A 22,327-nucleotide genomic window follows, 5' to 3' on the forward strand; every position below is an offset into this window, starting at 1 on the left:
TTTTTTTTTTTTTTTTTTTTTTTTTTTTTTTTTTTTTTTTTTTGAGATGGAGTCTGGCTCTGTAGCCCAGCCTGGAGTGCAGTGGCCGGATCTCAGCTCACTGCAAGCTCCGCCTTCCGGGTTTACGCCATTCTCCTGCCTCAGCCTCCCGAGTAGCTGGGACTACAGGCGCCCACCACCACGCCCGGCTAGTTTTTTGTATTTTTTTAAGTAGAGACAGGGTTTCACTGGGTTAGTCAGGATGGTCTCGATCTCCTGACCTCGTGATCCGCCCGTCTCGGCCTCCCAAAGTGCTGGGATTACAGGCTTGCGCCACCGAGCCCGGCCTGTGGCATCTCTTCATAAATTTTCTGCCAACTCTCCTGCATATGTGCTGTGCGTGAGAACCAGCGGTCATGATGCTGGAGAATGAACTCGGCCGGCCGGGAGAAGCAGACGGTTTGTACAAAACATTTTTTGATACTAACATGAATAAACATATTTTAGTTTTTTTCAGAGCACTTCCATCTACAGAGTTCTTTTTAAAAAAATGCACCTCTAAAAAATGGATACACTGGCTTACATTGGCTGTGTCCTCATACACAACTGGTCAAGTCACTGTAATTATTCAAAACAGCTAAATAAACGTCAACATTTTAATAAAGCTGATTTAGTAATTCATAAAACCTAACAGTTGAAGTTGTGGATGTTAAATAAAAGTACTTTAATCACTCATTGAGTTGGGGACTAACTGCCCCATGCATTTTTTTTTAAAGCACGGTTACCTTAATTTAAGATTTTAGGTGTTGGGTTTCTGTCCTTTTCTACCTTAAAAATACCTGATAGGAACTGTTAATTACCCTTTCTACAATTAACAAAAATTAGAATTGAATTTCAATTTAAATGTCTTTGCCTAAACAAAAGTGAAAATAGGTTATTTGAAAATAACAAAACAGAGCTTACTGTCTAGTGTACTAATAAAACAAACATCTTACCAATATTTTTAATTTTACCAGAGCTAGCAACATGGACCACAGATACACTGGTGACTCCGCTCTCCTCTGGCCAAGCCGCAAATCATCGCCTGGGACAGACATGCTACAACCCTCCTCTGGGGTTCATCTACCAATGGGCATCAGTAATCCATCCCGGTACAACATTTCAAGGATGCGCTGGAGACAATACATGGACTTCCTCTTTCAATGGTGAGGAATGAAACAAGATACAAGAACCACACCATGGAATATGTTTTCTTTTACATCCAACGGCCAGGTCATAACAGGACGCCTTGAGACCTCCACCCTGGCCCCGATAGTGCTTTGGGACAGGATGACTAACACAGTCCAGCTTCATGTGCAAGCAAGTCCTGGGAAGAAATTTACATTTCAAACTCTGAAAAATCAGTGTCTAGGTTGGCAGCAGTACTCTGGAAACTGATAAAACCAAATTCGGTCCTGTATTTCAATTTCCCCTTCTAAGTTAATACACGATTGCTGCCCATCATACAGTACTTCAACCCCAAACTACAGCAATTTCTTGACATTTCTGTCAACATTTCTGTTGTATAAAAGTTCCATGCTTTGAAGAGCTTATGGGAGTAGAAAAAGTTTCTCTAGAAATGTCACTGAACTATATTTTCAACCTAGTTGCTCTATGTGATAAATATATCTGACTATACTAGGGATTATGTGCTTTAAAAAAATAATTTTGTTCACTGAAAATTTACCTGTGTGTTTTCTCATTGTTAAATGTGATTTTGGCTATAAACTCTTTAGTGCATTTACCTATGCAGTCTAAATTGCACTCTAAAAATTATTAACACAGCTGAGTTAAACCAGAGTGGCTGCTCTCTTCACAAATCACTGATTTCTGCTAAAATTTTAGCTTTTTTATTGCATCATGAAGGCACAGTAAGATCATTTGGCAAATTGTCAAGGTATTTTTCTAGAGCCTCACCTACACCATTTCGACACATGACCTGTAAGCTATTTGCTCTTCATACTCACAGTAAACCTTCCATCTCTGGCTATGATGTTTATAGCCTAATGGTTGGAATCTGCTAGTCTCAAGGTGCTGGTATTCTAGCACTAACAATGCCAACTTGGACAAAGAAGAGAATCTTGCAAAGAGAGTAACATTCTACCCTCTCAGCTGGGCAGTCTCTATGAATGCCTGTGCATGTGACAAAGCTGCAGCAAGCTCATTATGAGGACGTACTGTCTTGCCAAACCTACTGAAAATTAAAATTACATCACTGTTAGTGAAGTGATACCACAGCTATTTAATTTCATGCAACTGACTCAAGGTTAAGATTCTGAAACGTACCCCTAAACCGGTTCTGGCACCACTTTCAACAACATTCAGATATTCTGAGCAACACATTTTTTTACAGTATTACTGCTTAAATGTATAATGCCCTTTAGGACAAAATGAGAGTGCTCAAATACAAGTACACAAAAAAGTTAAAATCTTAAATCATCGTCATGTTCTACAGCTCCTGACTTTTCATATTTTAAAATAAATAACTATTCATTACCTCATTCTGAGGAGGTAGTTTTTGAAGAGGTCACCTGAACCCTGCAATGTGGTTTCAAACTAAAGCTAGAGATGAGGTTTGCAAGCGGCTGGCAGGTGGATATACAGTGGGGACAGGTGAGATCTGAGGAGGGTGTGCAGCAGCTCGCACTCCACCTGATGAATACAAGGTAACATCCTGCGATGAAAGTGCTGTCACTGCACCAAACCAGAAGCTAGGAAATATTTACAAAGTTTCAGGTTGACAGTGCTGCAGTCTTGAATTGTTTTTTTATATACTGCTCTTTCTTCTCCAACACCAACATAAATATAGCATATATCATTTGTATGGGATTTTAACTTCCAGAATGCCCCAGTATGCCCTACTAGATCCCAAATACAGTCCGAGGTGGGATATTCAGGAACCAGAATGTGACAGCTAGACACAATCTTCTTTTAAGGTGCACATTAACAACAAATGATCACATTGAATTTTCTATTCACAAATCCCTTTTATAAACTACTTTTTTTGGTCAATATTATTTCAGTGGCAAAAGTCTAGGTCCTAGACTCTAACGATGAAAAAAGTCCATCAGGAATACTACACAGTTACAAACAGTCCTTTTTAGTTGCTCTCAAATTTTTCAGAAGGCTTTACCTCTCCCTACCAAAAATAAAACACACTACAGAAGGCACTGCAGCCACTTTACAGACCAGACTGTTACACCCTTACAAGATGATCAGTGACGCAGCCACATACTGTCTATACAATTACTCATAAAGTGCTTTTCACAAATAAGGACTTCTTCCTCATTTTTAGGAGCTCAGTAAGTCTATCTGTTGTCTAGGCATCAAAAAATAAAGCAGATAAAACACAAATAAAACCTATTTTCATGTCATTTGTAAACTAGAGACAAAACCTATTTCGTAGAAAAAGGAAGAAAAGAGAGGTTTAAATATTTTATTTTTAAAGGTCTCTATAAAAACCTCAATATACTGAGCCTGGCTCCTGGGCACAGCTTCATTTGAGATCAAGTCTGCTCCCCTGTTCAAATGAGATACCAGCCTATTCTAAAATGCAAGGGAAGAAAAAGTGTATCACCCTGAATGTTGTTTAGGAAACTGAAATGCTAAGCTTCCTCCCTAATGGTACTGCCCCTGCCCCGCGGAAGCAGTCCTGGATCCAGGCTGCACACGTTCTGCCTCCTCGGCAGGATATGAAACACATCCTCTTGTTCAAGCCCAGGTCTCTCTACCTGCAGAAACTTGAAGCCAATCTTGGTAAAGGGAACACAGCCATATTTAAAAGCATCTAGAGATATATTTAAAAAGAAAAAAATAGCTAATGCTTTTCAAGAGAGGCAGTATTATGCACAGATGTTCTTTAAATCAGCGTGAATTATCTTCACCTTTGCAGTTTCTGAATTTTGTAAGACACTGCCCTGTTGATGTAAAACTTAAGAACAATTTGCTTTTCAAACTGATGAATAACTTAAGGATCTTTTCCATTTTACTAGGACAATCTTTTACAAGACAATGAACATTTCAATAGGTTTTCTTCTGAATACATGTATGTTAGCAAAAATCTAATGGTAGTGAGCTTTTAGTAAGCTGAAATACAGAGAGCAGGGCCTGGAGTTACAATCTGAAAATTTTAAATAACAATTTATAATTCCTTGATTTATTCTGGGTCTCGTTTAATTTCTTTCAAGTCCTTGGCTATAGCTTGGTTGGTCTATCTGATTTGATTTACATTCCTAAATTCTGAGTCTAGATTCCTGATAAAGGAGGTTTTCCATTAATACATCTGCTTTCTTTGCTATGACTGTGATTGATATTACCCTTTAATAAAGGCCAATGGAAGCTATAACTAGGTTATATTTTCCATTTGTGCAAAGATAAAGATTTAGGTTCTTAATGAACGCCAGCTCTTTCTATAAAAACCACCGATGACAGGTTTCCCACACCCTCCCTCAGTCCTAATATCCCTAAAATTGCTCTATTCTCTGTCTGGGAATTCAGCTGCCAAACTGCCCAACCTTTTGAAGACCAGGCTTGGGAAAAAAGGAAGGAGGAGAATGAATGGAGACGCCACCATTTTTATTTTGTTGCATATTCTAGATAAAAGACTAGAAAGAAGATGTGGGATGTAGTGTTAGGAATCAGTTGGAAGAAACAATGAGATTATTAGCAAAGATGTTAGTGTGGATCCAGCAAGTACCATTAATTGAAAGATTATAAATATTTGTCATTATGCTAAGATTCCTTATATTTAGGTAGAGAAAAGGATAATGATCTTTCTTAAAAGTTGTTTATATAACAAAAATACAATTTTCAGGATATATAATTCTGGTGGGAAGTATTTTTTTTCCAATTCAATTAAATCTGAAAATTTTCTTTTTAATAAAAATATAAAAGAAACTCAGAAATTAAAACCTGTACCTTATATTTAAATTATCTAAATTTCTCACATTCAAAATTGTTATTAAGCAGTTTTGTGGGGTTTTAGTTAGATACTGCCATGGCATTTTGTGCCTTGGACAAAGTAGCCGCATAAGTAGTTGGTGACTGGAAGAGCATAGGAGGAAGATATAAACTGTATTTCCTGAGAATTTGCTACATTGTGGAGGAAACAAAAATCCCCAAACACTTATCTTCATTGCTGGACCCAATGAGAAAGAAGGCAATGTGTGCCAGCACTATCTAGCCTGCTTGGTTAGGCAGATACCTCAGTGAGCAAGGAAACAAAAGGCCAGAGACCCCGGAGGTCAGGAAGAAGATGCAGCATGCCCTTTTCCTCCATACCAAGACGCATCTACTCCTCACTGCTCAGCCTCCATTTAAATAAAATAGTTTCCTTTTGATAAAATTTGTCAAGGCCTGAACACACACCACACAGAAAGGGCAAGCTGCATTTTTGTTCCATCCCTCAGGAATTAACTGGTGGTCACCAGAGGAAAGAGCTCCATAACAAAATTCCAGAACAGGAAAGAGAACGATGCTTGGTGATTGAAACTGCCCCATCAGATGATCAGCCACAAATTGATCTGGTGGTTAGAAGGGCAAAGTTGACTGGCAGACTTTCCATAGCAAATCTCCCAAGCTGTAGCAGCAGTTTCTTTCCATCATGCCTGACCATCAAAAGGTCAGAATTCAGGGTCTCTCCTCTTTCTTCCCGGGAATGGGCAGACTTGTATGCTCGTGGTATTTTTGTTGAAGAAACATTGGCAGCAGAGAATTCTGGTTCCTAAAACATTCTTTCCTCTTTTGTTGGATGGGAAATTCCATTCTGTTCCACATCAGCTTATACATTGGAAATTTTGTATCTTTAAAAAAAGATTTGAGGAACAGAACTGTGTTTTGATGTTAACAAATTGTACGAACACAAGACTTAAGAAATAAGAGCAGATGCTGCCATGATGGTGGCTACTTGAAGGCTGCAAATTCTCCTGTAGAGGGAGGACAAGAGCTAATTTTAAAAAAGTCATCTCAAATAACCTAGAGACACAGAAAAAGCCTCATTTGAGCTTCATTGAAAAGTGACTAGTTATATATTTCAAGTCAAGCAACAGCATTGCTAATTTAAAAGCTAAAATGGCTGAAACCCATGGAAGAACACAACATATATAGTATGCAGAACATGGTTCAGCTATATCAATTAAATAGCAAGTCTGCAGAGACTTTCCCAGTTGGGTTTTATGTATCATGGTTCTGATCAAGCTGAAAACAGTTCCAATGAACAAATTAATTTCTCAGAAACTGAATGTAAAGTAGTAATGTTAATTTGTAGAATACTTCCACCCCTGAATTATCAACTCATTTTCACCTATCATGTTATTATAATGCCACTATTAGGAAAAGAGAGGCAGTAGTTATCCTCATTTTGCGAAAGATACAATTAAGAGGTCAAATGATTTATTCACATCACATGTTTGACAGAGAGACAATCCAGACCTCCCATTTTCTATTTAATTTCACCTTCAAACTAACAAAAAATTAAATATAGGCACATGTCACTGAACATAATTATCAGTATAAGGGATTCTTTAAACCACAAAGTACCTTTGTGATATCATGCTCCTATAGCTTAATGAATGTGGGGGCTTCATGCCATTATTTTTCTTTTCTTTCTTCTTTTTTTTTTTGAGATGGCGTTTTGCTTTTGTTGCCCAGGCTGGAGTGCAATGGTGCGATCTCGGCTCACTGCAACCTCTGACTCCTGGGTTCAAGTGATTCTCCTGCCTCAGCCTCCCAAGTAGCTGGGATTATAGGCACCTGCCACCAGGCCTGGCTAATTTTTGTATTTTTAGTAGAGATGGGGTTTCACCATGTTGGCCAGGCTGGGTCTCAAACTCCTGACTGGACCTCAAACTCCAGGCTGGGTCTCAAACTCTAGGTAATCTGCCTGCCTTGGCCTCCCAAAGTGTTGGGATTACAGGTGTGAGTTACTGCACCCGGCCGCCATTATTTTTCACCGACCATTTTGTCCACAGTTTCTACTTGTAACTAAAGGCCAGTTCCTGTTATACACACTATAGATAATTTCTGGGGATTAGTTAATAACTGACAATTATCAAAATTCAGTCAGCCATACCACTATTTTTCTTTTTTTTTTTTTTTGAGACGGAGTCTCACTCTGTCGCCCAGGCTGGAGGGCAGTGGCGCGATCTCGGCTCACTGCAAGCTCCGCCTCCCAGGTTCACACCATTCTCCTGTAGGGCAACAAATTCTTTTCCTCTTTTTTTTTTTTTGAGACGGAGTCTCGCTCTGTCGCCCAGGCTGGAGTGCAGTGGCCGGATCTCAGCTCACTGCAAGCTCCGCCTCCCGGGTTTACGCCATTCTCCTGCCTCAGCCTCCCCAGCAGCTGGGGCTACAGGCACCCGCCACCACGCCCGGCTAATTTTTTTGTATTTTTAGTAGAGACGGGGTTTCACCGTGTTAGCCAGGATGGTCTCGATCTCCCGACCTCGTGATCCGCCCGCCTCGGCCTCCCACAGTGCTGGGATTACAAGTGTGAGCCACCGCGCCTGGCCAGCCATACCACTATTTTTCAATAGCAGCTTCTGGTGAGGTTCCAAGCAATCACCTATATGAATATACCGTTTAAGTAATCCAGGAATAACCTATCTAATTTCTGATTGCTATCAGATTCCAACTGGTTGCTAGATAACGTTGGCACATCCCAACAACAGATTGCTAATGACTGGATGACTGAATCCTTAGCTTTGTAAGCTGATGGTACTAGTGACTGACTGAGTGCCTGATGCCTCCCTGAACACTTTGTACATATCTGCATCCAGTCCTCATAATAACAGTGTGAGGCAGATGCTATTATCTATATTATATTGATAAGGAAGCCAGGGTTTAGAGTGGTCAAGTAACTTGCCTGAGATCATATGCAAAAAATTGCAGAGATGGAATGCAAACCCAGGTGCTGACTCCAAGACCCAGTAGTCCCTAAACAACTTTCAGCAATTAACACTTTGTTTCCCAATCTGAATACCACTACTAATGAACTGTAGATAGTCATACTACCTCTTTCTATGCATGGATTCCTTTTAACAAGCAATTAACTAAGGTATTGTGAGTCCAAAGATCAAGAAAGGGTAAAAGAATTATTGTCTCATATTTAAAGTTAAAAGGTTTGGGGAATCTGGCACTGATTTTTTTTTTTTAAAGGCTAAATTAAATGACGAAGACCTTAGAGTAAAACATTTGGAGTATAATCATAGGAGGCTATTACAGTAACACACTCCAGAAATATACAAACATTCTTACTATTGTTGCTTACAGTTTGAGTACTTATAATTTTAAGGCTGCTATTTTTAGTGTTTTAATGTTTCTTTAAAGTGACTTGCAACATTCTTATGAGTAATCATGTATCTAGCCGAATCCAAATCTCATTAAGGTCAATGTAAACATAAGATTTACAGAAAAGAAATCTTTATAAAAATGCCTAGAATTAATTAAATAAAAAAAATCAGAAAATGATAGTATCTAAGCCAAATCTTAATATACCACATTAAAAAATACTTAAAAAAATCTTCAGCTAAGGTTGGGCATGGTGGTTCACGCCTGTAATCCCAGCACTTCAGGAGGCCGAGGCAGGAGGACTGCTTGAGCCCAGGACTTTGAGACCAGGTAGGGCAACATAGTGAGACCCTGTCTCTACAAAAAATAAACAAACAAACAAACAAACAAATAAATAAATAAATAAATAAATAAATAAATATTAAAAAAAAATTAGTTGGATGTGGTGGCAAATGCATGTAGTCCCAGCTACCTAGGAGGCTGAAGTGGGAGGATCACTTGAGACCAGCAGGTTGAGGCTGCAGTGAGCCAGGATTGTACCACTGCACTCCAGCCTGAGTAACGAAACCCTGTCTCGAAAACAAAACAAAACACACACACACACACACACACACACACACAACTTCAGATAATGTTTCCTATTCATTATAATAATTAGAAATTTCATTTTGTTGAAGTGTCATACTACACAAACTTAATTATTAGTCTTAAAAATAAAAACCAGGCCGGCAAGGTTGCTCATGCCTGTAATCCCAGCACTTTGGGAGGCTGAGGTGGGTGGATCACCTGAGGTCAGGAGTTCAAGACCAGCCTGGCCAACATGGTGAAAAAAAAAAAAATTATAGTCAGGTGTGGTGCCACATACCTGTAATTCCAGCTACTCAGGAGGTTGAGGCAGGAGAATCACTTGAACCCAGGAGGCAGAGGCTGCAGTTAGCTGAGATCACACCACTGCACTCCAGTCTGGGCAACAGAATGAGACTCTGTCTCAAAAACAAAAACAAAATTACCAGGGCGTGGTGGTACTGCACCACTACACTCCAGACTGAATGACAGAGTGAGACTCTGTCTCCAAAAAAAAATTAAAACCAAACAACCGCACAAAGAACAAAGCAAACACTATCACTCTATTGAAAGTGTAGTGCTTCTAACAGAATGCAGTCCTTTTTATAGTCACACTTGGGATTGAGGGGAAAAAAAGAAAACAATCCATAGTTTAGGAATCAATAAAGTAAGACTCTTAAAATGTCCCTAAAATCATGGAGAATTTAAGGAAAACATGGCAGTAACAGGTGATGAATCTGCTTTCAGAAAAAGTATCTTTCCTTAATGATTCCTTCTTGCCGATCTGGAAATCTCTACTATTCTACTTCCTACCCGATTTTATCTGAAGAGCCAACTTTGCTTGCGTGAAGTTATTTGAAGTGAAATACTTAGATACTCTGTGTCTTAAAAAATATCTTGGTATATTAATTAATAAAAAAATCAATTAGAGGCCAAATTGAAGCATTTTCTTTCCCCTTCTTTCAGGCCGAGGATAACTTAAGCTGCATTTTCAATTTCTTTTTTTGAGAGAGTCTTGCTCTATTACCCAGGCTGGAGTGCAGTGGTGCAGTCTTGGCTCACTGCAACCTCCGCCTCCTGGGTTCAAGCAATTCTTGTGCTTTAGCCTCCCAAGCAGCTAGATTACAGGTGCACACTACTATGCCCAGCTTTTTGTATTTTTAGTAGAGATGGGGTTTCGCCATGTTGGCCAGGCTGGTCTCGAACTGGCCTCAAGTGATCTATCTGCCTCAGCCTCCCAAAGTGCTGGGATTACAGGTGTGAGCCACCACAACCGGCCATGCATTTTCAATTTAACTTTATTTAGGAATACAGCAGAGAACAACTGGGAAGACTGAAAAAAAAAAAAAAAAAAAAAGACCCTGTGATTTTAGACACCTCAAATGTCATGGTTTATGTGAAAGCTAAGGACTTTATTAACTAGTTTAAAAATATTACTCATTACCCTTTATTCCAGAATGGAGTACATTTTAATGGGTATTATACACAGAATTTGATAAATTCCTTAAAGTATGTTATAAAAAATGTAACAGGTTACTTCTTACTCAAATTAATCACTACTTGACATTTAAGGAGACAGTCAACCACAGCCAGAGTAAATCCCCTCCTGACACTCTGTCATGACTTTCAAACAGTTTCTTTTTTTCTTTTCTTTTTTTTAGACAGGGTTTTGCTTTGTTGCCTAGGCTGGAGTGCAGTGGCATGATGAAGGCTCACAGCAGCCTCCGCCTCCCAGGTTCAAGCGATCCTCCCAGGTCAGCCTCCCAAGTGGCTGGGGCTACAGTCGTGCACCACTATGCTTGGCTAATTTTTAAATTTTTTTGTAGAGACAGGGTTTTGCCATGTTGTCCAGACTGTTTCCAATTCCTGGGCTCATGCGATCTGCCCACCTTGGCCTCCAAAAGTGCTGGGATTACAGCATGAGCCACCACGCCTGGCCCAGGCAGTTTCAAAAGGATGGGAAACATTCTGGCATAGACACATTGGGTCTTTTAAATTCTTTGAGAAAACAGTCACAGGAGAGATGAAATATTTAGTAAAGTAAAAAGTTCTACAGATATGCCCCAAAATTTTCAATCAAATAAGACTATAACTGATAAAATGTTTCTGTCATGAAGCACCATTTCATAGTATTTTTTAAAAAGGCACATAATGTTCTTAAACTAAGAGTGACTCACTTGAGAGAAAGGTTATTTAAGCTGGTATATTAAATAGCCAATGTTTTAGAGAGGACAATTTTAACTATTGGTTTAACTATTAGAGTTTAGTATCTAAATGGCTGGTATATGCCATCCAAGGGGCAGGAAGAAAATAAATAAAAAAGATTAAATGGCTAGTATAATGCCTGAAAATAAATACATTTATTTATTCACAGGAAGCACTTGATTACACAGGAAGCATTTGATTACATCCTGTGATCCTGAAACTACTTAAAATCAAGAAGACAAATCTTTTTCCCTATCACTGATTAGTAAAACTTTTAAAAGGTAAAACGAATTTTATAAAAAGGTTTCCTTACTGAAGAAGGAAATCAACTTTAATTAAAAAAAAATATGAGGGCTCAGGTTTCAGGAAAAAAGCAGTCACAAAAGAACAAATGTTCTTTTGTTTCAGCTACTTAGTGAAAGAGATTAACTCTACATATGGTTAGAAAAAATAATGCTTTTATTTGGAGAATATATTTAAAACTCAGTATAAAACAAAACCCAAGAACAAATACAATTAAACCTGAAAGGGAAACATTTAATTCTACTGCTTCCTATTTCTCCATATCCGTATTAGCTAAACACGTCACCTGTCACATTTTTAATGTCCTTTCACTAACATTTCCGGTGGACCTAATTTAAAAGACAGAGTAGAATTACTCTGTGTTACTTTGGAGGCGTGTTTTACTGGCTACAGAATGGAACAATGAATTTCTGAGTGGTTCTACAGAGCTTAGCCATGCCCCATTGCAAAGGAGACGAGTAAAGAAAGAAAGGAAAGGCATCAGATGCAGACGATGGGAGCCTAGGCAGGATGGCACCGAGAAGAAAAAGAGAGTGAAGAATGAAAGGAAGAACAGTGAGGCAGATATGCTGGGAAATTCTAGAAGGAGCTCTATCAATAAAGAGATCCCTTGACCTTGTGCCTCAAAATGGCCAAACCTTTGGAGTATTCCATAAAGTCAATTTTATAAAAACTTGGTTAGTTACATGCTTGTAGTCTTCTATTTGTGAATGAATAAAACTCTATCTTACAATTACTAATAATCATATTTTTAGTGCCACTGGAGGATTTAAAAATCATATACTTAGATATTTTCTAATAGTTACATTTCTTTATTCCTTAGTATCATTTTTTTAAAATATGAGAAATGTTCCTTTTCATTTTCTTAAAGTCATGAATCAATTCTGAAATCATAATGGCATTACTTATCTTAAGCTACCCAAATAAGGGGCTAAAGGTTTGCCATAATTATTATTGAGTGGTTTCCTGGATGACATCTAACTATTCAAACAAAGAAAATGTTTCAAAAATTTATTTATGGGCACTTAAAAACTAAATTATCATTAATTTAAAGTCTTCTCAATTTACTTCTTTATTGACTTTAAGGAGGCATTCACACAGATGTCTGTTTACTGGAAGAACCTTGAACTACTGGCTACATTTAAAAATCATGACAAAACCAAACTGAGTAAGTGAAGATATAGTTAAGAGGCTGACAGTAAGTAGAGACGGCCAAATCTTTGACAGGACCACGTGCTGTTGCTTTCTACAAAGGATTCCCTCTGAATCACAGTAAGAATACACTGACCACCACATTACAGTCATTTTCTACACAACAATCTATAAGTATTAAAGAACCCTAACAAATACTTCATACCATGGAATGCAAAAAGGAGAAGAGCATTCATTCATCGTAAGTAGAATCTTGCTGGGCAAAGAATATAAGGAGGACAGAACATGAGACATAATGATAAAGTGATTGCTAAAATATGTATCGAGAGGTAAGAATAATCTAATAACAACTTAAAAAAATCTATTACCTGGTGTTTGGCAACCAGAGGTATCTCAAAGAAAAACACACCTAAAAGTTCTCACAGAATTCTGTGAAGATTTTTTGTAGGGGAGGGATTGGGTATGAAGGGAGCAATGCATTTGCAATGAAATTTGACTTCTACATGAGCAAGACATCCTTAATGTATTAAAAAAAAAAAAAGGCTATTTAAAAGAAACTCCAATTTATAACATTTTCCTGCTAAAAATCCAAAGTTAAGACATTTTACTCATGTCAAACATGCCACTCCTTAGCAATATTTTTGGTCACCTGCACTCAAAATTTATAAAAAGAAACTTAGTTTATTGCTTCAAGGAAATAAAGGACATCCACATTTTCCAAATTGTTATAAAAAGAAACAGTTACAGTATTAATAATAATTATTATTAAATTCTACTGACTTCCTAAATTAGATCTGCTCAGTTTGCCTTATCTAACCTAGGCTAACCGACTGCCAACTTCTCACCTGCAAACACAGGCACTGGTAGGGTCTTCTTCTGGAGTCCCTAGTGGACATGTGGTAGCTGGTAACAAAAGTTGCATGAGAAACTGAAGTTTAATACTTAAAATGACCAAGTGAACAAAACAAACCCGGAACAGAAAGTAAAGCCTCTAGAAGAGGCTCTGCCAATTTTTAGCAATGTCTATATATTTTAACCCTTGGATGTTAAAAATCCAATGTTAAGTATAAATTTTAGTTTGGGGAAAAATTATACCTAGTCTTTAACCACACAAGTGTTCTTTGGTTCACCTTAAAAAAAAAAGAATGTTTTATTCAATTTAACATATAAGCAAACATATGTTCATTTATTTTCCTTTTGTTGCTACTCTCCTGAACTCTCTCATTCATTTATTTCAGTGGACAGGAAACGCACCATATCCCCCTGCCTGGATGGGTGTTTTTGGAGAAGCACAAGCATATAGACTAAAATCCTCTGTTTGGAAACCAGCCCGATTCAAGGAGGGTTCTGATGCACTGCGGTGAATTTTTGGCAATGAGCGGGCCAGCAGCTCAATAGAGGCGAGAATCTACAAAAAAAAAAAAGAAAAAAGAAAAAAAAGAAAAAAAAAAAAAAAAAAAAAAAAAAAAAAAAAAAAGAAAAGAAAAAAGGAAAAAAAAAGAAAGAAAAAAAGAAAAAGAAAAAACAGAAAGAAGAATGAAAATCTGTGTGGTATAAATCTTTGAGTCTCATCACACTTTACAAGAAAGCACCTGAAATCTTACATTGTTTTCAGTATTGTCATAAATGCTTGGGAAAATATTTGTAAAGAACTGGTATTTTTTCTTAAGAAGAAACTATCCCTGCAAATTAAATGGGGAGAAGAATTCTTAGTCAGCTTTTATTTATATTTTAGATCATTTGTTAGTCTTGAAACAGTAAATAATAAAAATTTAAAACCAATTTTACACCTTTTTGTTACAGACCACAAGTCTCTGTTGGGAAGAAGATGGAGTATAAATAAGTAAAGCACTATATGACTATCTCCTAACAGAACTATCACAGCTACTTGCCCTTTAAAGAAACCTAGCAATGGGAAATGTTTTACATACACCTAATGAAAAGCAGAACCCCATGGACCCAGAGTGCTAGTAGCACATGAGAAATGACAGGTGACAACCCAAGAGCAAAGAGAGGAGAACTCGACAAATAGACCCCAATACATAAAATGCAGAAATTCACAATTTTAAGGTACAAAGAAACAGGTTATAATCCTTAAAGGCATACAGCATGATAATGCACGTTCATAATCATGAAATATGTGTTTAAAGGGCTTGGCATAATGTCTGGCCTATAATAAGCACTCAATAAAACTTTAGCAGCTATTATTATTAACTTTTGTTATTGTCCTGAGATATCAATTTTTTTTTTTTTTTTTTTGAGAGGGAGTCTCACTCTTGTTGCCCAGGCTGGAGTGCAGTGGCACAATCTCAGCTCACTGCAATCTCCGCCTCCTGGGTTCAAGCGATTCTCCTGCCTCCGCCTCCCGAGTAGCTGGGATTACAGGTGCCTGCCACCATGCCCAGCTAAATTTTTGTATTTTCAGTAGAGGCAGCATTTCACCATGTTGGCCAGGCTGGTCTCAAACTCCTGACCTCAGGTGATCTGCCTGCCTCAGCCTCCCAAAGGGCGGGGATTACAGACACCAGCCATCACACCTGGCTGAAAATTGTTTTTAAAAGTTAAACTTTTTTTTTTAAAAAAGTAATCTTTATGATGATTAATATAAGACAAAGAAGTAAGCAGTTGCAAAAAATTTTAAATTCCAAGTATAACGTGCAAATAAGAATTAAAATACTAGAGAATTAAGAGTATAAGGCTCTCAAATCCTGTTCTCCAGGGATAACCACTGTTAGACTCTATACTTTCTTCTGTACCGTTTTTTTTTTGAGACTGAGTCTCACTCTATTGTCCAGGCTGGAGTGCAGTGGCACAGTCTCAGCTCACTGCAACCTCTGCCTCCCAGGTTTAAGCGATTCTCCTGTCTCAGCCTCCTGAGTAGCTGGGATCACAGGCATGTGCCACCAAGCCCGGCTAATTTTGTATTTTTAGTAGAGACAGGTTTCACCATGTTGCCCAGGCTGGTCTCGAACTCCCGACGACCTCAAGTGATCCACCCACCTTGGCCTCCCAAAGTGCTGGGATTACAGGTGTGAGTCACTGCGCCTGGCCTCTTCAGTACCTTTTTTTATGTATAAAAATACATATATGAAAACAGAGCCCACCTGTACAACATTTTTTTTTTTTTTTGAGACAGAATTTCACTCTCGTTGCCCAGGCTGGAGTGCAATGGCGCAATCTCGGCTCACCACAACCTCCACCTCCTGGGTTCAAACGATTTTCCTGCCCCAGCCTCCCGAGTAGCTGGGATTACAGGCATGTGCCACCATGCCCGGCTAATTTTGTATTCTTAGTAGAGTCAGGGTTTCTCCATGGTGGTCAGGCTGGTCTCGAACTCCCAACCTTAGGTGATCTGCCTGCCTTGGCCTCCCGAAGCGCTGGGATTACAGGTGTGAGCCACCGCACCTGGCCTCTGTACAACCTTTTAAAGTGGTTATCAGCCTGGGCACTGGGGCTCATGCCTGTAATCCCAGCACTTTGGGAGGCTGAGGCCAGAGGATCGCCTGAGCCCAGGAGTTCAAGACCAGCCTGGGCAACATAGTGAGAATCTATCTCTACAAACACCACCACCACCACCACCACCACTAGAAATTAGCTGGGTATGGTGATAGGCACCTGCAGTCCCAGCTACTTAGGAGGCTGAGGTGAGAGGATCGCTTGAGCCCAGGAGTTTGAGGCTGCAGTGGGCTATGATCATATTACTGCACTCCAGCCTGGGCAACAGAACAGGCTCTGCCTATTTAAAAAAAAAAAAAAATGAGTATCATACTACATTTTGTTTTCTGTCTTGTTTTCTTTTTCTCTCACCAATATCTATGTCATCAATACAAAACTAACTTAATCTTAATGTCTTTTTCTTATTACAGTAAACATTCTTATATATATCTGAATACTTATGAAATAGGTTACATAGCACAGATTTTTAGAAGTACTTTGAATTTATGGATTCTACCAAGTTCTTCCAAAATGGTACCTCCCACCAAACCTTTAAAATTTTAGAAAGAATGCTCTTCCTCACTTCCCAACATTGTTCCCAGTGCTGGATATTACCAACCTGAGAGGCAAAATTAAAATATATTTCACTGTTGTGTGTCTTTGCATTTTACTGACCGCCATGGACATCTTTACACCTTTCCCTAAATTCATTCATCATTTGTATTTATTATGTGAATCACCTGTTCATATTCCCTTTGCCCATTTTCTATTGTTTTTTACTTATTGATTTGAAGGAGTCCTTTGTATATTATAAACATTTACTTTTTGTTATATATGCTACAATTATTCTCTTTAGCTTTCAATGTTATTTTTCTATATAGAAGTTTAAACATTTTTAACGTACTCACATCTGCTAATTTTTTCCTTCTGAATTTTGTCTATTAAGGAAGGCTTTCCTACCTCAAAACTATAAAAATGATTTCATATTTTATACTTTTTAAAACATATAGATCTTTAGCCATCTAAAATTTATGTGGCACATAACAATATGGTGTGAAAAGATATCCTGTAACAAAAATTTTAAAATAACACTTAAAAGGGACAGCCTCCAATAATCTGAAAAGTTCACATATGTACTTCAGTTTTTGAAACCATGTAATTAATGAAATGTTATATTCAGAAGTATGAGCTAAGCATTTTGCCCCTTTTAATATCATTTTAAAAGTAGGCCTAAGGATGTACTTTGCATTATTAATGTCAATCAACCATGCTAAGTAAGAAACCCGAGCACCATGATGTGAAAAGGGAACATGGGAGAGGGTCATGCTGAAGCTGGTCAGCAGCACTGGTCTCTCACCAGGACAGTCTCAACTCAGAGGTTTCCTGACTTAGAGAAACAAATAAAAAAAAAAAAACTCTTCCTCAAAGGAACAGTAACTTTGAACCCTGAAAAATGAAACTTATATCTACCCACCGAACCACTTAGCTTTCCCTTTCTTCTCTTAGGCAACACCCTGAGAGACTTGTTAAAAACCATCAATTTTACCTTCTTTCATTCTTTAGAGAAGAACAACGTTTTTTAGATTTAAAAATAAAGGATGAGTGAATCTCATTCCAGTAACAGTGACTTCTGAGTTACCCAGCTAGGACTGGGCATTCGAAGGCCTAAGAGTTCATAAATGAACACTCCAGTAATTAGGGTAGCAGGGTTACTATGGGAAACAGCACTTCCCACTTGAAACTGTACTGATTCATGAAGGCATATTTATCCAGTGTTATCAGGAGCTCCCTAAGTATCAGAAAACATTGCATTTATATTACAATATCTACTACAGCTAAACTCTGTAAGCTAGCTGAGGTATTTAGATTTTTTTTTTTTTTTTTTTTGAGACAGTCTCATTCTGTCACCCTGGGCTGGAGTGCAGTAGCATCATCTCAGCTCATTGCAATCTCCACCTCCTGGGTTCAGGCGACTCTCATGTCTTAGCCTCCTGAGTGGCTGGGATCACAGGCTCCTGTCACCATCCCCAGCTAATTTTTGTATTTTTAGTAGAGACGGGGTTTCGCCATGTTGGCCAGGCTGGTCTTGAACTCCTGACCTCAAGTGATCTGCCTGCCTAGGCCTCCAAAAATGTTGGGATTACAGGCATGAGTCACCACACCTGGCCTTAGTTACAGTTCTTTCTAAGACTTATTAACTTAAGGCTTTATCCAACATGGAAAGAAAAAAAAAAAAAGCAATGAGTTATCAAGAATTAGGTGAAGGCAGGCTGAGCTGACAACTGCCTTATTGCCTTTTCTTTTTTCTGCACTAGGCAGAAATGCCCCTCAAAAAGACCTAGTATTAAAGGAAAGCTTGAATCTGTTTACCACCAAGAAGAAATAAAGCAGTGGTTCACAAAATGTGGTCGGTGGACCACCAGGGGATCCATGAGGTCAAAACTATTTTTGTAATAACAATAAGATATCATTTGCCTTTTTTACTGTCACTGTTTTACAAGCGTTAAGTAGAGTTTTTATGGATGACATGATGTGAGATATTGCAATATGAGTGCAAAAGCTGAGAATCCAGCTATCTTCTTTTTGCAAAGGGATTTGCAAAAAAAGGAAAACAATACAACTCCTTACTAATTTTTTTCTCTTAGATAATAGAACTGTTTTTTCCTAAATATTATTTAAGATATTGGTTTATTATGTTTAATTCATAAATTTTTAAAAACATAGTTTTAATTTGTAATAAGGTAATTAAAACTTACATGAACAAAAGCTATTTGCGGGGGCAGGGGCAGTCTTCGATAATTTTTAAACATGTAAAAGAATTCAAAGACTGAGAAGTCTGAGAACTGATGGACAAATGCAAAGTCTTTCTGAATATTTTGTACTGGGACCCGAAATTTCTAGGTGTACCACTGCTCAACCCTCATGAAACCATCTTAAGATGTTTACTTGTCTGGAGTCTGCACATAGAATCCAAACTCACGAAATACAGGCTGTGTGCCCAAAAAAGTACTCAGAAATATGTCTATGAATGTTAGTCTGTTCTTTTGGATAGTATGAAGCTTTTTCTTACTTGGGGAAAGAGTGGTCTTTCATCTCTTTTCTTTTTGAGGCACTCTGCCATTAATCTCTTCATGGCTTTTGGACAGTTACTCCGTACCTTACTGAGATCTGGAGATAGGTATCCTCGTCCCACCATAAAAATTATCTGGAGAGAGAGAAAAAAAGGGAAATAATTCAACCTTGTAGATGTGTTGAAAAATATACTTCATATTCACTGAAAACACAATAAGCTGTATATTTGCAGCTTATGGTGTATGTACTACACCTCAATAAAAAGTTTTAAAAAACCAATGCTACATCATAGATTGTAGGGAACCCACAAGAGGAGCTGCAAGCTCAAATCTTTATGATCCCTGGACTGTGGCAAAGGTTCTCTAATTGCTCCCCTGCTTTCGGTCTCTCCTTATCTAGTCCATTTTCCCAATCACAGGGTAACCATCTAAAACAGATCGGACAGTGTCTCTTCTTTACTTTAAAAAAGAAAAAAAATTATTCAGCACATCTTGTTGTTGGATATTGTGGTAAGTCCTTTACATATGTGTAGGGAAAACCAAAAAGGCCAACATTTTAGCAGTTTTTTTGGCATCTGTATCTTAAGCCCTTTTATTGTGGAAATGCTAATGGACCACTTGGTTATACAAACCAGAGCCTCCCCCAGAGGAGAGAAGGGGAAGCCAGCAGGAGCTAAAATCTGTTTAATGAAATAAAAAGGCTTGTCTTCTCTGGATTCGGAGATTTACAATTTTTTCTAATTTCTTAATTTCCTAATATTTTGCCTCTTTTGAGGGCAGGCAGGGATAGACATTAGGAGTCTTGGGACTCAGGGAGGACAGCCTGAGAGAAGGGCTTTTGGTCTTAGAGGGAATAGGTGCAACAGGTGGAGAGTAGAGGGTAAAGTGGATTGAAAGCCCGTAAGAGATCTCCGCTACAGGGGAGAGCTGCAGAGCTGATGAATTTAAAAATGGCCAAGCTTGATACATTGTATTATTTCCTGTTTGGTGCTGTAATGACCCTTGTTTAACTGCCAGGCATTAGTAAAGCTTTGATTGCAATGTGGTCTCTATATAGTAGAGGCTAAAGGATGAACCTTGGAAAGAGATACTGAATTGAGGGGAGTACAGTTTTCTTTTACAATGCCCCCTACTGAAGCTACACCATCATAACATCATCATTTTAATGGAAGACAGCAGTCTTAGAATACCGGGGGTCACCTGGAATAATACCTTGGAGCAACAGGTGATAAGCAACAGCCAGGAGAATGTAAAGCACTTCAAACAGGGGTCTTCAAAGTTGAGAGAAAGGATCTGGAGTGCTTATAGTCATATATTATGGACAGCAATTCAGGTATTCTTACCTGGCTATCAATGGAAAAGGTAGCCCCGAAAGGCCAAAAAACTTTGGGACACTTGGATTCTAGATATCATCTAATTTATACTCAAAAAAGAATTCTACAAGGGTGGTGTTGACCCCGTTTTACAGATAAGGAATCCAAAGCTCAAATAAATTAAGTAACTTGCCTGAGATAATATAGTTAAGTAAGTAACAGAGGATTTGTAGAGAAGACTATCCCAACACGACGCCACTTTTAACTTTTGTTTTTTTTGAGACGGAGTCTCGCTCTGCCGCCTATTGCCGGTGCTCCTACTGTGCTTGTAATGCCCTCCCTCACCCCTTCGCCAGCTACCTGAAATCCAGATGAATCAAGGCCTAACTGAAAGGTAACCATGCTTATCATACCTTTCTTTACACACCTAGAAGTAATAATGGTCCTCCTTCCCACCACTAGCTATGATGATCATTTATTTACTGCCTTGTGTGGTTATTAATCTTTTTGTGATATGTTTCTTATCTAAGTTCTCCAATGAGACTATAGGTGCTCCGGCAGAGAGATTGTGACTCATACATATGTATTTTTAAAAAATTCTTAAAGAAGCCAGGCTTGGTGGCTCACACCTGTAATCCCAGCACTTTGGGAGGCCGAGGACGGTGGATCATGAGGTCTAGGAGTTCAAGACCAGCCTGGCCAAGATGATGTAACCTTGTCTCGACTAAAAATACAAAAATTAGCTGGGCATGGCAGCGTGTGCCTGTAGTCCCAGCTACGTGGGAGACTGAGGCCAGGAACTGCTTGAACCCAAAAGGCAGAGGTTGCAGTGAGCCGAGATTGTGCCACTGCACTCCAGCCTGGGCAACAGAGCGAGACTGTCTCAAAAAAAAAAAAAAAAAAAAAAAAAAAAAAAAAAACCTCAAAAAATATCTATAACACCACTACCTCCAGTATTTAACATAACCTTGTGGACACAAGAGGTTTTCAATGTTTAAGTTAACTATTCATTAAGTGAGTGATAACTTTTTGCTAGTTGATTAGCCATGTCATATGTCCGTAGACTTTAAATTAGGGTCAAGTATCCCTGGGGTTACAGGAAGGACATGGTGGGTTTTTTTTAAATTTGAGACAGAGTCTTGCTCTGTTGCCCAGGCTGGAGTGCAGTGGTATGATCTCAGCTCACTGCAACCTCCCCCTCCTGGGTTCAAGAGATTCTCCTGCCTCAGCCTCCCCAGGAGCTGGATTATAGGTGCACACCACCATGCCCAGCTAATGTTTGTATTTTTTTAGTAGAGATGGGGTTTCACCATCTTGGCCAGGCTAGTCTTGAACTCTAGACCTTATGTGATCCACCTGCCTCAGCCTCCCAAAGTGCTGGGGTTACAGGAGTGAGCCACCACGCCCAGCCAACACGGTCGTTTTAAGGGAATTAATTTCTACAACTATCAACTTACTGACATCCCCTTTGAAAAAAGTGATTTGCCAGAGAACCACTCAAGTGGAAGTGTAACACTTATCTTCCTTTCTCATTTTCCTGTTATAACTGCCCTTCTATCACTTTACAAAAGGCACACCTTTTACGCATGTGTAACCTAACTATAGTATACATTGTCCCAGGGTGTAAAAACCTCTGGGGCAACAAAGAGACATTTCTAAATACTGGTGTCGAACTGGGCTCCAATGAATGGGAAACAAGTCTGTTGGTTTTCAACTCTTTACTTTCAAAAATATTAATTGAAATGTCAGCTGAGCTTTTAAAACATTTTTAATGACAAGTTACTAAGTACATTTTGGTACATTGTAGGAATGAGCTCAAATGATTGAGTGATATAGTATGTGGTAAAGAATTAACCCTGCTCAAAGAGAGAGCTAGCCTTTGCTCCTGGCTCCTGGGAGGTAATCACTAAGCCCTTGAAATGTCCTGCCTGATAAGAGTGTCTGTTTATTTGGGGGCCATGGGCCGGCCATGCCAGATAG

At 38.7% G+C, this 22,327-nt stretch overlaps 2 protein-coding genes across 5 annotated transcripts in view; one reads left to right on the forward strand and one right to left on the reverse strand.

The window, feature by feature from the left end:
* NDUFB2 (NADH:ubiquinone oxidoreductase subunit B2) overlaps nt 1-3,377 on the forward strand; it is a 20,902-nt gene extending 17,525 nt beyond the window's left edge. The window contains exon 4 of the mRNA XM_023184918.2: nt 996-3,377. The gene's annotated coding sequence lies outside the window, so the exon portion shown is untranslated. The remainder of the gene's footprint in view (nt 1-995) is intronic.
* Nucleotides 3,003-22,327, reverse strand: part of BRAF (B-Raf proto-oncogene, serine/threonine kinase) — a 197,072-nt gene continuing 177,747 nt past the window's right edge. For 2 of the 4 annotated variants that reach the window (XM_023184914.2, XM_031936078.1), the window contains 3 exons: nt 19,034-19,168; nt 13,783-13,936; nt 4,577-5,942 (listed from right to left, as the gene is read on the reverse strand). In XM_023184914.2, coding sequence (XP_023040682.1) covers nt 5,920-5,942; nt 13,783-13,936; nt 19,034-19,168 — 312 coding nt within the window. In that variant the 3' untranslated portion in view covers nt 4,577-5,919. Of the gene's footprint in view, nt 5,943-13,686; nt 13,937-19,033; nt 19,169-22,327 lie in introns of those variants that run through there. The other 2 variants (XM_023184915.2, XR_002724973.1) reach the window with 2 other exon arrangements.

The sequence above is a fragment of the Piliocolobus tephrosceles genome, chromosome 8, assembly GCF_002776525.5.
Source record: "Piliocolobus tephrosceles isolate RC106 chromosome 8, ASM277652v3, whole genome shotgun sequence".
Classification (NCBI taxonomy): domain Eukaryota; kingdom Metazoa; phylum Chordata; class Mammalia; order Primates; family Cercopithecidae; genus Piliocolobus; species Piliocolobus tephrosceles.